This window comes from Acomys minous, assembly GCF_964271855.1.
Source record: "Acomys minous genome assembly, chromosome: 17".
In the NCBI taxonomy this organism is placed as follows: domain Eukaryota; kingdom Metazoa; phylum Chordata; class Mammalia; order Rodentia; family Muridae; genus Acomys; species Acomys minous.
Genome location: NC_140500.1, coordinates 61205203 through 61220269, shown reverse-complemented (window position 1 = coordinate 61220269; position 15067 = coordinate 61205203). Strand labels below are relative to the sequence as shown.

At 48.2% G+C, this 15067-nt stretch overlaps 1 protein-coding gene across 2 annotated transcripts in view; it reads left to right on the top strand.

The window, feature by feature from the left end:
• TACR1 (tachykinin receptor 1) overlaps positions 1-6849 on the top strand; it is a 170802-nt gene extending 163953 nt beyond the window's left edge. For both annotated transcript variants that reach the window (XM_084765377.1, XM_084765376.1), the window contains 2 exons: positions 1211-1407; positions 3702-6849. In XM_084765377.1, the coding sequence (XP_084621503.1) occupies positions 1211-1407; positions 3702-3993 (489 nt within the window). In that variant the 3' untranslated portion in view covers positions 3994-6849. The remainder of the gene's footprint in view (positions 1-1210; positions 1408-3701) is intronic.
• The last annotated feature ends 8218 nt before the right edge of the window (positions 6850-15067 follow it).

The following is a 15067-nucleotide window of genomic DNA, read 5'->3' as shown; positions in this document are numbered from 1 at the left end:
CTCATACACGTATATGCTTATACACAGATACACATACATTTATATATGTACATATATATATATATACACTCATGCATTTCATATAATACTTCATGTCTAGACATATACACACTAACACACATATACATACACACATACATAAACATATGTACATGTGCTAATATATACATATATACAAACATACACTCATATATACATACACATATATGTGCATACATTTATGCATACACAACTTATACACATACTCACATATATACAACTTAGACAAATGCCCACAACTTGTACACACACGCATACACAAAATACCTCTGCCTGGGAATTTATAAATGAGGGAAATTGGTCTTCATAGCTCTAGAAGCCAGAAGTCCAAGACCAAGGCAAAGTCCATGTCTGTTGAGGTCACTTCCTGCTCACAGCAGATGCCTTTGTACTCGGTGCTCACACAGTGGAAAGGCAATGGAGCTCCCGGACCCCCTCTTATAAGGGCTTTAATCCTGTCTATAAAGCTTTGCTCTCAGTGTCTAACAGCTTCCCAAGGGCCTGTGTCCTAATACTGTCACATGCCACATGTCACTCACTGGCAGCTGGGATTCAGCCTGTGCTACGGCCTGACACAAACACTTGGGCTCCCGTGTTACACAGACCTTCCTCAAACCCCCTTTAAACATGGGCTCTGCCCTCACAGGAACTCTCCAGTGCTCACCCTTTTTCCCTCCTCTTCAGTCCCCAGGCCACACACCTTCCCCAGCTCCCCTCCTCCCCTGACCCAGCCCCGTGCTGCCTTTCCTGCCTTCTCTCCTGAGGCCCCACGCACTTCCGCTCACTCACTATCTCTCCCTTGGCTTCTCTACACACCGCCCCCATCAGGGTCACATAACAGCACCCCATAGTCCTCTAGGGATTGTGGTCCACCCTCAGGTTAGAAGTCTATGTATCTGGGATGAGTCCAGGAGCCATTAGTTGTGACAAGCCCCTGGGTGTTGGTGATGGTGATGCTGATGCTGATGGTGATGATGGCAGTCCTGGGTCACACTCTGAGAACTGGAACCAGATCCTTAAGCCTACGTGTTCAAGGTCTTGATAAAAATAAATAGCTTCCGTCCCACCCACACTGCACGCGACAGAGAGGGGAGAGAACACTCCACGTACACCCCACGCACACACAACGCTGCCTTGCTCACAGACCTGTCCGCCTTGCCCTCTCCCCCAGGTGGTCAAAATGATGATCGTGGTCGTGTGTACCTTCGCCATCTGCTGGCTGCCCTTCCACATCTTCTTCCTCCTGCCCTACATCAACCCAGAGCTCTACGTGAAGAAGTTCATCCAGCAGGTCTACCTGGCTATCATGTGGCTGGCCATGAGTTCCACCATGTACAACCCCATCATCTACTGCTGCCTCAATGACAGGTGAGTGCACCCTGCGCACGCACCCAAGCCATGGGCCACCATCAAGGCGGAAGCGGTGAGTCTGCAGCAAACCGTGCTCACCGGGGCTCTGCAGCAGGGTGAGCCCAGAGTGGGCTGGTTTTCTTCGACAAAACAAAACCAGTATCTTTGTTTTTGTTTTGCTTTGTTTTGTTTTGTTTTGTTTCTTTGAGACAGGGTTCCTCTGTGTAGCCTTGGCTGTCTTGGACTCACTTTGTAGACCAGGTTGACCTTGAATTCACAGAGATCCGCCTACTTCTGCCTCCCAAGTGCTGGGATTAAAGGCGTGCGCCACCACCACCCGGCCAGAACTGGTATCTTTATGTGTGACGTAATTATTATTTTCTCTTGTAAGTGCAACTTTGTATGCGGAGTGGGTATCTGCGCATGCACTCGGAGGGCAGAGGAGGATGTCAGGTGTCCTGCTCTATCACTACCCACTGTATTCCCTTGAGACAGAGTCTTTCACTGAACCTAGACCTAGGCTGGCAGCCAGTAAGTCCCCATGATCTCTCTGCCTCCACCTCACATGACACACGTGCACGGCCAGGGGTACAGGTGCTGTACAAACACACCTGGCTTTTACATGGGTTCTGGGAATTTGGACCAAGTCTTCACACTTGTGAAACAAGCTCTTTACCATGTTGGGCCTACTCCCCAATGCCAACTCTTGGGATTTTTAAAAATTGGAGACTAAGTTAATAGGGTTGGGGCATGGTAGGACTGTTACATGCAGACAAGCCTGTGTAGCAGCTGTTCCTTTTGTCCCACTGTTTTATTCAGGTCACTTCCTCGAATTCATCTTGCATTTCCAATACCACAGAGTAAGCAAAGGAGGCCAGGGCTTCCAAGACCTGGTTCCTGCCCTTACTTGGTCAGACAGGCTAAGGAAACCTCTTCCCAACAGAGGCTAACTCAGAGAAGGAAGGTCCCATGGGCTGGATGTCAGCAATAAAGATTTCACTGTAGTAGGGATAGAACACTCAGGAGGGGCCTGGGACACCAGGCTACAGTGACATTGTCATCCACAGAGGCATCCAAGCCCTATCTGAGGAAGGATGCTGAGGTGAGGAGGAAATAGAAAACCCCTGTCATCCCCTTCTGTCTCTCTCTCATTAGCTAAGAAGGACCCCCTGTAACTGAGACACTTAGGCACCAAAAGGATGTGACTGGCATCCTCTTGAATTTGTTCCCATAGTCTCTATTCATCTCCTAGTTCCATCTCCTAAGAGCTTGATGGCCTGGGTCCAGTTTTTTAAGTTAAGTCTCCTACCACATCTTTAAGTAAAGATGATTCTCTGTCTTTAACAAGTAGGGAAACTGGAGCACCCTGATAAAGCATGGCCGACAGTCAAGGGTTGAGTCTCAATATATAGCTTTACTGTGACCTGGTGTGTTAGTTACCTTTCTACTGCTGAAATAAGGCACCAAGGCCAAGGCAACTTACAGGAGAAAGGGCTTATACAGGCCTATGATTCCTGAGGAATAAGACTCCATCATGGCCGGGGACTGTGACAGCAGGTAGTAGACATGGTGGCAGGAACAGCTGAGAGCTCACATCTCCAACTTCAAACAGGAAGTGAAGAGAATGAGCCTGGATGGGCAGAGACTCTCAAAACCACAAAACCAGTGGCATACTTTCTCCAGCAAGACCATACCTTCTAAGTCTACCCAAACAGCACCACCAACAGGGAACCAAATATTCAAAAATGTCCAAGACTATGGAGGACATTTCTCATTCAAACCACAACACTCAGCAACCAGCTCAGTCAACACACACAAAGACCTACAGTGTGTTGACATTCTGTTAACCCAACATCTTCTGTTTACGTGCCTTAATCAATAATCTAACTCTGGAATGCACCCAAGAAACACGTGACAGGGGCTGGAGAGATGATGGCTCAGCGGTTAAGCGCGCTGTCTGCTCTTCCAGAGGTCCTGAGTTCAATTCCCAGCAACCACATGGTGGCTCACAACCATCTATGTGATCTAATTGCCCTCTTCTGGCCTGCAGGTGTACATGCAGATAGATCACTTATATACAGAAAATAAATAAATAAAATCTTTAAAAAAAAAAAAAGACTTGACAACTGCCCCTGAGGCTGGGCGGGTAGGGGCAGGGGGAAGAGAAGGCTCGTCATCAGCATCTCCAGATGCTAATTCATTTGAATGTGTAATGACACGGAATCAGGCCTGAGTAGGTCCCATGCTGAGGATCCAACTCCATGGGGGAGGGAAGCAGTCCCAGGGCTCACCTCTCCATCCTTTCTCTCCAGGTTCCGTGTGGGCTTCAAGCACGCCTTTCGCTGCTGCCCCTTCATCACTGCTGGTGACTATGAGGGGCTGGAAATGAAATCCACCCGATACCTCCAGACCCAGGGCAGCGTGTACAAGGTCAGCCGCCTGGAGACCACCATCTCCACTGTGGTGGGAACCCATGAAGATGAGCCAGAGGATGGCCCCAAGGCCACACCTTCATCCTTGGATCTCACCTCCAATGGCTCCTCTCGAAGCAACTCGAAGACCATGACAGAAAGCTCGAGCTTCTACTCTAACATGCTGGCCTAGGCAGCGGGTGTGTCCCAAGGGCACGGCCACCAGCTCATCCTATGTCCTGACTCATTTTTCCATGGAAGTCTTTGCTCGGGAATCTCTTGGAAAGACCCTAACACTGGAGCTTTTGGAAAGGGTCGCCATGGTTTAAAGAAAACATTCCATGCTGTCTTCAGTCTGGATTCCTTCTTGTCTTTGTCAACCACCACCCTCTATGCTTGTGAGCCAAGGCAGGGCGGTGAACATCTGTGAAATGTCAAGCCTGTCCTCTATTGCCCCTACAGTCCATCCCGTGGATCCTGACATGGCTTTGTCTGCATGCGGGTGCTCGTTTGGGGAGGGATTCTACATGGCGGTAACGAATCCGCAGACCTGTTCACCTGGGGCCTCTGACTTTCCTCAGGCCAGCTCCCACCACTCCAGCCTTCCACGGGACAGTGTGAACAAAAGAAGGAGCCACCTAAATCCTAACGAAAGCTGTGTCCCCACCTAAGCACACACGAATGGAGGACACATATCTTTGCGACATCTCAGTATTTTGGTTCATTTGAACATCGTGGGGTCGACAACTTGAGGTTCTCCTGCATTGTGTCCCCAGTGCAATGAACCCCAACCGAGTATGTCTACCAAGGCCGGCTGGTGTGTAGTCTAGCCAAGAGTCAGCAGATGTGTGCCGGCCTTCACCTAGCCGAGATTCTTTCCTTCTTTGTAAAGCAACAGGGCTGAACCAAATACTCTAAGTGTTCCTTTGAGCCTCAGTGTCCTCTGGTTTAATGATATATACATTTTATTTTGTTTTGACACCCCCTCTCTCTCTCACCTTCCTCCCTCCCTCCCTCCCTCTCTCTCTCTCTCTCTCTCTCTCTCTCTCTCTCTCTCTCTCTCTCTCTCTCTCTCTCTCCCTCTCACACACACACACACACACACACAAACTTAAGTTTACAAGTGCCAATCTCAGAAATACCAGGAGTGGCAATCCTTAGAGATGGGTGTACGTAAATATTCTCCAATTGATCAAAAAACCTTGACTCCAAAAGTCCTTCTCTAGGAAGGTTCCGGTCTTTGACAGAGCAAAGGACTTCATGGAAAACTCTCCGGCAGGCTGCTGCGAGCTGCATTCCAGCTTGGAGAACCTCACTGAGCGATACAAGCGCGTGGGATTCCTGCTCTGGCTGCTCGTGTCACCTTCAGGGGTCTTAACTCACATCCTTCAGTTTTTGCTACCTACGGGGTGGAGTGGGGAGGCTGCCTTCTGCAGCTACACTCCTGGACAGAGGAGCCTTGCGTCTTCTCTGCAGAGCCTGAATCTTGCCCTCTTGCTCCACTTGGCTGGTCTCTGTCTGTACGAGGTGGAATGATCCACCGACCCAAAAGGGCACTTAGTCTTCATGAGCTGAGAACTGACAGCTTCGTGTTCTGATGCAGTTTCCAGATGCCCAGCAGCTGAGCACACCCTTTCTTTCTGTCTGTCTCCTAGATGTGTATGCCTTGGCCAGATGTGGCTGGAAGCCAAAGCCTTGTATAATATCCATGAACGTCCTCATGGTTCAGATACTCGGATGCACACAAGCTCCATCCATCATGCCAGGAAAAGCAATGCCACCCACCACCAGAATTTATACCTTCTGCCAGCCTTGTCGGACCTAACCCTATGAGGGCATCGGCATTCCTGGGGGAGGCAAGGATTGTATAGAAATAATACAAGCCAGAAAAAAAAAGAAATGAGAAGGATATTCTCCAGAGCATTATGGGAAATATTTAATAAACTAAGCCAAGCCCACTCAGTGGCAATCTGTGAGTGAAAAATAAAATGTAAGGGCAACAAAAATCAGTGCCCAAATTGTTAGCAATGCTTCCAGTAAAGAATCTTGCTATGTACAAATGCAAAGAAAGTGGTTATGGAAAATACTCAAGAAGAAAACACCCAGCGTTGAGGATATCCCATCTACAGAAGGCCAGGTAAAGTTGGCGAGGATGTATTCAGTGCCTGCTCTGGACTTTGCCCTGAGCTGAAGACACACAGCTCCGTCCACCCTGAGGAGCTTCCTGCGCCTCCCACGCCTGATGCACCCATCCTGGTGAAGCCGGGCTGCTCACCAGTCATGGAGGCATGGAGTGCAGATTCCTCCTGGGTTTTTAAAACCTGACTTTCAATGTGGGGACTCGAGCAAGGCAAGGGGCGAGGCTTTCAGAGAACTTTTGCAATGGCAGTTCTCTGAGGTAACGCTGAAGGGAGCCACCAGTCAGCCCAGGAAACCTGAAGGAGATGAGAAATGTCATCCTATGTGTAGTACAAGGGAAGATGAGGTGGACCTGGGTTTTTGTGGCTATGCCAAAACCTCCCTCAGAGGGACCAACAAGTTTCCCATGGCCCCTGCTCCAAGCCCATTCAATTTGTAGAAATGTCTTCAATTCCTATGTGTGAGAACACTGTGATTTGTGCTCTGTGCATGGTTCTCTTATTGAAATGTGTCATCTTGTGTTTATCTTCTGACTGACCTTGATGTACCCTCCAGTAGCAATAGGCTAGGAGACACCGTAGGGGCTCTCCTTCCTGTGTCACCTCCAACCTGTGGGATCCCAGTGCCATTGGCGTGTTTCTGTTGTGCCAGTCTCCTCCTGCCTCTGTCCTTGCTTGGAGAGGAACTCTGAAGTGTGCCTCACACTCAATGGAACTGAAGGGGGGGAAGGGACTTTACAGGAGATACACCCTTCACCTGACTGCAAAGATAAAGGGCTGAGTAGAATCCTGGGAAAGGAGAGGACTCGGGCCTGGGGAAAGGGGTGTCCATAAAGAAGGGTCACTCCTGAGACATCTGTGTTTGGGGCCTGGGGTGCTGTAGAGAATGTCTTATGGAAATAAACTATGCTTCTGGCTCTCTTGTGCTTGTGTCTCTTCTCTAGTGAACTGTTATGCGCTGATCGCTAGATCTCCCAAAGACCACCAAGAGTCCAAAGCCATATACAAAAGCAAGGAGCCTTTATTCAAACTTGAGCCCATGGGCAGTCCAACCTCACCAAAGCAGAGATCAGTAGAGAGTGCCTTGGACCCTCATTAGGAAAGGGTTTTTATTGTGGTTACAGCATGGAATAGGAGTTTCCAGTTTGGCAGTTACAGGATTGGCTGATGTTTAGCAAGGTTGGGTTGGCACTAGGGGATTGGTAGAACCTGACCTTGAAATGCTTAAGCAAGCTATGGATAACATCTGGGGATGTTAGGTACTTTCCTGCTGTCCCCTGATTGGCTCAAACCTAGAGTAGTTCTTTTCCTGGAACACTTTGTGGTTTTCCAGCCACAGAGGTGACCCTGGGATAGGCTCAGGATGGTGTAGGCTGATAAAATGGAGTCACATTGGCTAGGGCTCTTCATGAACAGGAACACTGCTGGGGGTGGAATGGGATAGTGTTGAGAACTCTCACAAATTCCAAAGCCAGAAGGATGAAACCCAGCATCTACCCAATGCTGTACTAGCATGGATATTGGCTGGCAAGATTCAGGATGTGTTTCCAGGCTGGGAAACAGGAACTCGGGGTGAGACTGTGTGACAAGACCAACAGTGTCACCCATGAATACAGAGGTGTTGGTTCAAGCTGTCCATGGAGAAGGTGACAAGGCAGTTATGTGTACAAGAGATGTCCTAGAGGCAAGGTAGTGTAAGAGTCCAAAAATCACTGAAGGAAGACCCCAGTTCAAATAGTATATAAAAACAAACAGAGTTTATTCTGCAGAAATAGCCTGCACACAGAGGTCAACCATCCATACAAAATGGCGGACACCCTGAGAAGGAGCTTGCAGGCTCTTTTAAATGCTTCTAGGGGAACTCTATGTGTAGCTCTAACTGGGATTGGTCAGTTCCTGGCAAGGCTACCTGACTCCAGCTGGGACTGGCTGGTGCCTGTGGAGGTCAGTACTTGGGATGGCTAAGTGACTCTAGCCACGGGCGTTTTAGCAATGTCTGATCCTCTCATAGTAGATCATGTGGTAAAAGAGGATCGTGTGGGTTAGAGGACACAGTGAGAGACAGGGGAAGACTTTAGACCATCATATAGATGGAGATAGAGTTTGGGGGTTTGAATGAGAAACATCTACTATAGGCTTGGGTATTTGAATGTTTGGTCCCCAATTGGCTGTGCTATTTGGGGAGGTTGTGGAACCTTTGAGAGATGGGGGCCATGCTGGAAGGCGTACATCACTGGGGAAGGGACGTGATGGACTCTGGCCCTCTGAAACTGTTCTCCCAAATGAACTTTTTGTTTCATACGTTGCCTTGGTCACAGTGTTTTATCACATCAACAAAGAGGTAGCTAATGAGAAGGGGAAGAGGGACACAGCGCATGTAGAGAGTCCTCCAGAGAAGCCCACGTTTGCTTTAGCAGAAATGGACAAGCTGACACCCACCATCCTCGGTCCTGCCTGGGGAGTGAGGGTAGTGAGGAAAAGGCATCCACACTGGAATGAATGACATGGCAGCCCCTAAGTGCTGCACCTGGGCTGGGTGAGGGGGTGTCAGCTGATGGCACTCCTCGCCCGTTCTTTCTCCAAGTAGATCTGTGCCATGCAGCTGCACAATTGGCACCACAGCTTTGGTTCAGGCCTCTGCATTTGCAAACATGGCAGGAAACCACCGTAGACTGCAAACAAAAGTGGCAATCGCTGTGAGCACTGGCAACCTGCTCCCCGACTGCTGGGCCACCTCCCACAGGCAGCGCCACCAAGAGAGCCATGAGGTGCTGCGTGCAGTGGCAAAGGAAAGAGAAGAGAGACAGCTACCCAATAAGGTATCTAAAATTAACGAGGAAAAGTCTCCTTTTTAAATTAAGACGTCTTAGAAACAGGTCCCTGGGCAAGCTTCAAGGAATCTACATGTCCCCTTGAAGAGCCCCACATCTCACCTGGAAAACATTCTCTCTGTAGGGAGGGGCAGGGGGGCAGAAATCATAGAAATCTCCTCTAAAGCAATCATTAACCCTATGCTGTCCAACAAAAGGAGAGGTAGTAGGTTGTTTCTGAGAGAAGTTTCAGAAGCCCGAGGCCTTCCGAGCATAGCGAGAGGTGGACGACCCCGCAGAAGAACCAGCCTGGCTGCCAGGAAACAGTTTTGGAATAAAACCATACTTCCTCTCAGGCGCCCCGGTGATGTATAGCTTTAGATAAAACTGTCCAGCTCATGATAAAGGATGTGCTCACTCTTCTCCGTGGACAGGCGGGCCCCTTGCATAAGCAGTGGCAATGCCTTAGTGAGAGGGCAGCAGAAAACACAAGGTGAAGGGGACAGATACGGAGACACAAAGATGTTTTCATTTGCTCCAGCAGTGTGTGGCGGGCCTCATAGCAGGGCTTGGTAACACTCTCCCCTGGGCTCCCTCAGTCGCTTCGGTACAAGAATGTACAGTTCTCCTCAGCTCTGACTCCCTGAATGATAGTTCAGTCAAAGCCTGGAGCACAGGTAGATAAGATACAGACACGTGGAGAACGTCCCTCTCCATCTTCAAGAGTAAATGGAACTTCTGATCCCGCAGGTAATGATCTAAGATGGCGTCACTTATTTCTACCCAGTTCGGGAGAGCAGAGGGAAAGGGCCTGAGGATTGGCAACCTCGTGGCACAGATTGGACACAACAGCTGTAGCCCCCTCCCTGGCTTCCCTCTCAGGCAGCGCAGCTTGCTTGCGGGGAGAAAGCATGGCTAATGAGCCATCAGGAGCGACCAGGAGATTTCAGGGGCAAATGTCATCGCTGCCTATGGGCTAGCTCTGAAGTCCAATCAGGCTCACCCCTGGGCTCGCTGAATGGTATCTCTCTCTCTTTTTTTTTTTTTTTTTCCTTTTTCCCCTTTTAAATTTTTATTTTTAATTTCAATAGTTGGTTAGCTATTCGAGAATTTTGTCCGTGCTTTGATCATGCTCACCTTCCATGCCCCAACACTTCCTAGATCTACCCGATTTCCTACCCACCCACCTTTGTGTCCATTTTTTAAAAATCTGAAGTCCCACTCCTATCCTAGGAGCTATTGGAAATTGAAAGAATCTGGGAGAGAGAGAAAGTACACTTTCTCTAAGAGTACACAGCCTTTGGAGTGACAACCACACTCCAAGGGAAGACTCTTTTATCCAATAATCCTCTTTTATCTCCAGTTCATTTTGTTTCCACTCTTTTTTGTTTGTTTGTTTGTTTGTATTTTGAGATAGGGTTTCTCTGTGCAATAGCCCTGGCTGTCCTGAACTCTGTCTGTAGACCAGGCTGGCCTCGAACTCATAGAAATCTGCCTACCTCTGCCTCCCAAGCGCTGGGATTAAAGGTGTGTGCCACCACTGCCCAGCTTGTCTTTAATCCAGCACAGCTCCTGTCCCTGCCTGAAACACACCTCCTAACTTCCTCCTTGCTGAAATGTGACCTTACCTATGACTAACAGAGAACTGGTCACATCTTTCTCCCAGTTCGTTTGCTGTAACTAACATGTATGCTTGCTTGCACACACAAGCACGCACGCACACGCACGCACATGCACGCACATACACAATAGTATTAGATTTAAAAAAGGGGCTTTAAGGGAGTAATTTGGCCTTAAGTGTGGTGCCTGTGGTGGGATTACTGTCCTTATAATAGGACCTATGAGAGAGAGAGGAAGGGAGAGAGAGAGAAAGAGAGAGGGGGGGGGAACATCCCCAATCCAACCATGACATCACCCACACCCCCGTCCATTTCCAGTCCCTCCCATAACTCAGCCCCACCTCCCCACCCCCAACTCCCAGTTACTTCTCTCAACTGAGATGATTCCCAGGACAGACCTTCGGTGTTAATCCCAACACTTAAAAGAAGCAGCTGAAGCAATGATGACACTGAAGTTCTGCTCAAGCGTATTATTTCTTATGTTTCCTGTTGCTATATAAAGCACTTGCCAAACGCAACTTACGGGAGGAAGTGTGGCTAGCGTTACCGTCTCGTCAGCAAGAACGACGCTGCACACACAAACAGGATCCTTCTGCAGTAAAGCTTTAATGCATCTTGAGAGGGAGAGCATAAGCTTACAACACGTAAAACGGAGACAGAGAGAGCAAACAGCAGAAACCCATCCCTTATATAGGAAACTGTCCTCCGCTTAGGATGTGTCAGTCCCCGATTGGCTGTGGCTCATCGGGCGAGATGATGCCACGGGAGAGGCAGAGCACAACGAGTGGAAAATCCCTTCGCACATGCGCAGATTAGTCGTTTGTCAGCATGGGACACAGGGTGTCAGCGCCATCTTGTAATGGCGAATGTGGGCGCGGCTTCCCACAAGGAAGGGTCTGTTCTGACTGACAGTTCAAGGGTGTAGTCCACTGTGGTGGGGAAGGCCTGGTTGGTAGCAGAAGCTTGATGAAGCTGGTCACACCACATCTGCAGCCAGGAAGCAGAAACAGCAAAGGCCAATGCTCGGCTCACTTCCCCCTTTGTATTCAATCTTGAATCCCAGACCAGGGAAACAGGGGGTTTCCCACAGCAGTTAACTCGGTCACAACAATCCCTCAAAGAGTAAGAAATAGTACTCAGTCCGGGACACTACAACAATCTCTCCTCCCGACCAAGGCTGAGGACATCTCAGAAAAAAAAGGGGGGGTTAGAAAGGACATAAGAGTCACAGGATGGGGAGGAACACTAAAAACTGCCGTCTTCTGGATATGGCATGGCTATCACGTGGTCATAAACTCACAGCAGCTGTGGCTATCTGCACGAGAGCAAGCTAGCCAAAGTTCCAGCATAGATGGGGTAGAAGATCACCAGGCCCCTCACCATATGAAGGAGCTATTGGCAACTCATAAATCATCCTTTTTGAGAATGTGGCCACTGAGAGGATTACCATGGTCCAGTGGATGGCCCCACACCCATGCACACATGGGCATAAGAGACTGGACTAGGTGGGTCTTTTTTTTTAATGAAATTAGCAGTGATATGTTGGGGGACATGGGGAAAGCTGGAGGAGGAATGGGGAGATAGACATGATCATATTTCATTGTATACATGTATGACATTATCAAGAATAAAAATTTTTTTTAAAGTTAACTTTTCACAGACATTCTCAGAGGCTAATCCGAACATAGACACTTCCTCCCAGGAGACTTGTCTCCTAGGGGACTCAAGGTCTCACATGGACAACTGATACTAACCACCCCACCAGCATGCAGTGAGCTCAGAAGACTCCTCAGCCATCACTGCGAGGGAATAGCATTTCCCTTCTCCCGTGTTCTCCTCATGCTTGGGGCCACTTTGGGCCTCCATGAGCTGTGTCTGTGCTCTAACCAGAGTGGAGAAGGGATGACCCAACTGTTGAAGGATGGGGCCGATCCCTTCTCTCTCTCCACCTCAGATGAATTATAAATGATAACAAGCATTATGCTCTGAGTCTCTGGGGCCTAGCACCTTACGTACACTAGAAAGATCGAGCCCCCCCCATCCCACATGAAGGTATTGTTATGATTCTTAATACAAAAATAATGGGGTGTAGTTGGAGTACTTTGAGATCCCACAGATGGAGCACAGTCACCACTGACCCTCAACTCCAAACCTCGGAGTCTTAAGCAAGTCCTTCTGTTGTCCCTTCTGTTCCTCACAGTACCACTTACTGTCAAGTCGCCATAGTCCTGGTGGCTCTGACCTCTCGGGACAAATTGCCAGGAAGCTGACTCATGAAGCGGCAGTGTTCAGAAGCAGCAAATTTTCATAGGCTCATCAGAAGAAGATTCTGAAAGGTAAATTGTCCTCATGCTGCCAAGTAAGCTGTGTTGCCAGGCCCTAACCATGGTGTTTGGAGAGAGCTCAGCAAGTGTGTCCCACCGAAATTAATCTTGGCACCTTCAGTTTGGGTGCGTAGATAATTCATTTCTTTGCTGGATAAAGACTTAATGCATTTACAACTCAAAGCAACTTTGAGACCCATGTCCTGCCCTCAGGCCAGGCTTAACTTGGGGTACTGGAGGCAGAGACCTCTTGGTTGTCTATGACAATGGAGTACACTAAAGGCCATCCCAGAGCCAGGCTGGGAACATCACCCAAAAGCTTGTTCAAAGAGTTTCTGAGTCAGAGAAGAAGGGTGAAGGCAGAACTCAAACAAAGCATCCAGAGGCACCAGGTTAATGGTTTTTAAAATCCTATAATCAGAGCGGGACAAAGGGGGCTTGCTATAGTCTAGTTAGCTACCCTCGCTCTCAGAGTGCTTGGCTTAGTAAGTCACCACTAAGCCCAGGAGTGCATGTAGTAAGCACATCGGTAATTGTTGTGCAGATAACTCATGGGACTGCTGGACTGGCTGAATGGAAACAGAAAATGGTTTAGAAAGTCAGCAGGGATGGGATTCAAAGAAAATGATCAATTGTAACCAGAAAAATAGAACGCGATTTTCCTAATACACAGGCTTACCTCTGAGTGAAAAAAAAAGTACAAGCACAAAGGACTGTGCATGTGGATTTAGATAGGACCAAGGTTTCAGGTTCAACGTCACAAGAGAAGGGGTACAACAGGAGGAGACGTGGGGAGATGGGGTTACAACTGTCTTGTGATCTTCCCCTCGCGGCCCCACTTCCAAATTTTCTTCCAGCATTTCAATATGATCACTCTAATACAAAGAGCCTCCAGACCATCCTCCTGCCCCTACCTTATTTTAGTCTTCCTTTTTGCAAGTTTGCAAAATCAAAATGGATGTGCAATCTCCACTTTCTAGATTCCCAGACAAAAACTATAGCCATGAATTATGAGAGACCCCAATCTTTAAACTGTGTCCAACTCAGAATGGAATTGTTTGGCCTCCCTAACTTCTGTAACCATTCCCATTGCCTTTTGTAGGAAGGTGTATTGCTGATTTTGTTGCTGTAATAAAACACCGAAGCAATTTATGGAAGAGAGAGTTTATTTTGGCTTAAGGCTCTGGAGGGAGAGTCCATACTAATGGGGGAAGCATGGCAGCAGGCTGCTGCAAGATTGCATCTTCAACCACAAACATGGAGCAAAAACAGTGGACTGGGAGCGGGGCAAGGTTGTAAGTCCTCCAAGCCCACCCTCCGATGTGTGCTCTCCAGCAAGGCTCCAGCTTTTCAAAGTTCCACAGCCTCAGACAGCATCACCGACCTGGGACCCAGTGTCGGAGTATTGAGCCTATGAGAGATAGTCCTTATTAAAACCACCACAGGTGTTTCATTTTTGTACCATCCTAACACTCCATCCAGTTTTATGACCATGCCGGTTATTTATAGCTTTCTGCTATAACTTAGATATAAACTTAGATCCATGTCCAAGCAAGGGAAAGGTCTATATATCATAGCAATGTTGCTTATGTGGACAGTAAAAAGATAAAGAAAGATAAAAAAATTAATAACCAAGACAAACACAGCTGAAGTCAGACACATTTCTTTTTTTTTTTTTACAAGTAAATAAAAATGACTGTAAACCTCAACAGTTCCAGTTTCATCTCTCTTCAGAAAGTGGTGCTGAGTCCCTTCACGGCAAGAATGACATCAGAGGTGTGCTTCGGAACGTGGCTGCACAGTGACAACAAGGAAAATTGTGACGTCCTGAGACTCACCCTTGCCACAAACACTTACCAAATCTCTAGAAGTGTTCCTCTGACTAGAAGGATCAACAAGTGTTGGCCTGGTGTTTATATGCTCTAGAAATAACCTCCAAAGGTCATTGTGACCAGAGGACACTGGCCTTCAGCCCTTCAGCCTTGGACCGACAATGCAGCAAGATGTGTCCTGAGCATCAGGCATGGAAGGAGGCCAGGTTCCCATAGGAAACAGCTTTCAGCCTGATGGGTGTATTTAATAGCTCAGTGAATAAGAGCATAACTAAAATATGGCATAAGGAGCATTTAAAAAGAGAAACGGTCATTTATTTGAGCTTAAGGAAAAAAGAATTGGATGTTGCATTGAAGCCAGAGAGGTGAGCTCTGAGAAAGTGAGATCCTGGGGAAAAGCAGTGTCAATGAGAGGTAAAGAGCATCCAGGCACACACGGTGGAAAGCTGCATGACCAGGACAGTGGCTTACATGAGCTACTGGGTGGGGGAGCTGAGGTTGATGAAGGGGGAAATGTGTTAGAGGGCCTTATAGGCACTGAAAA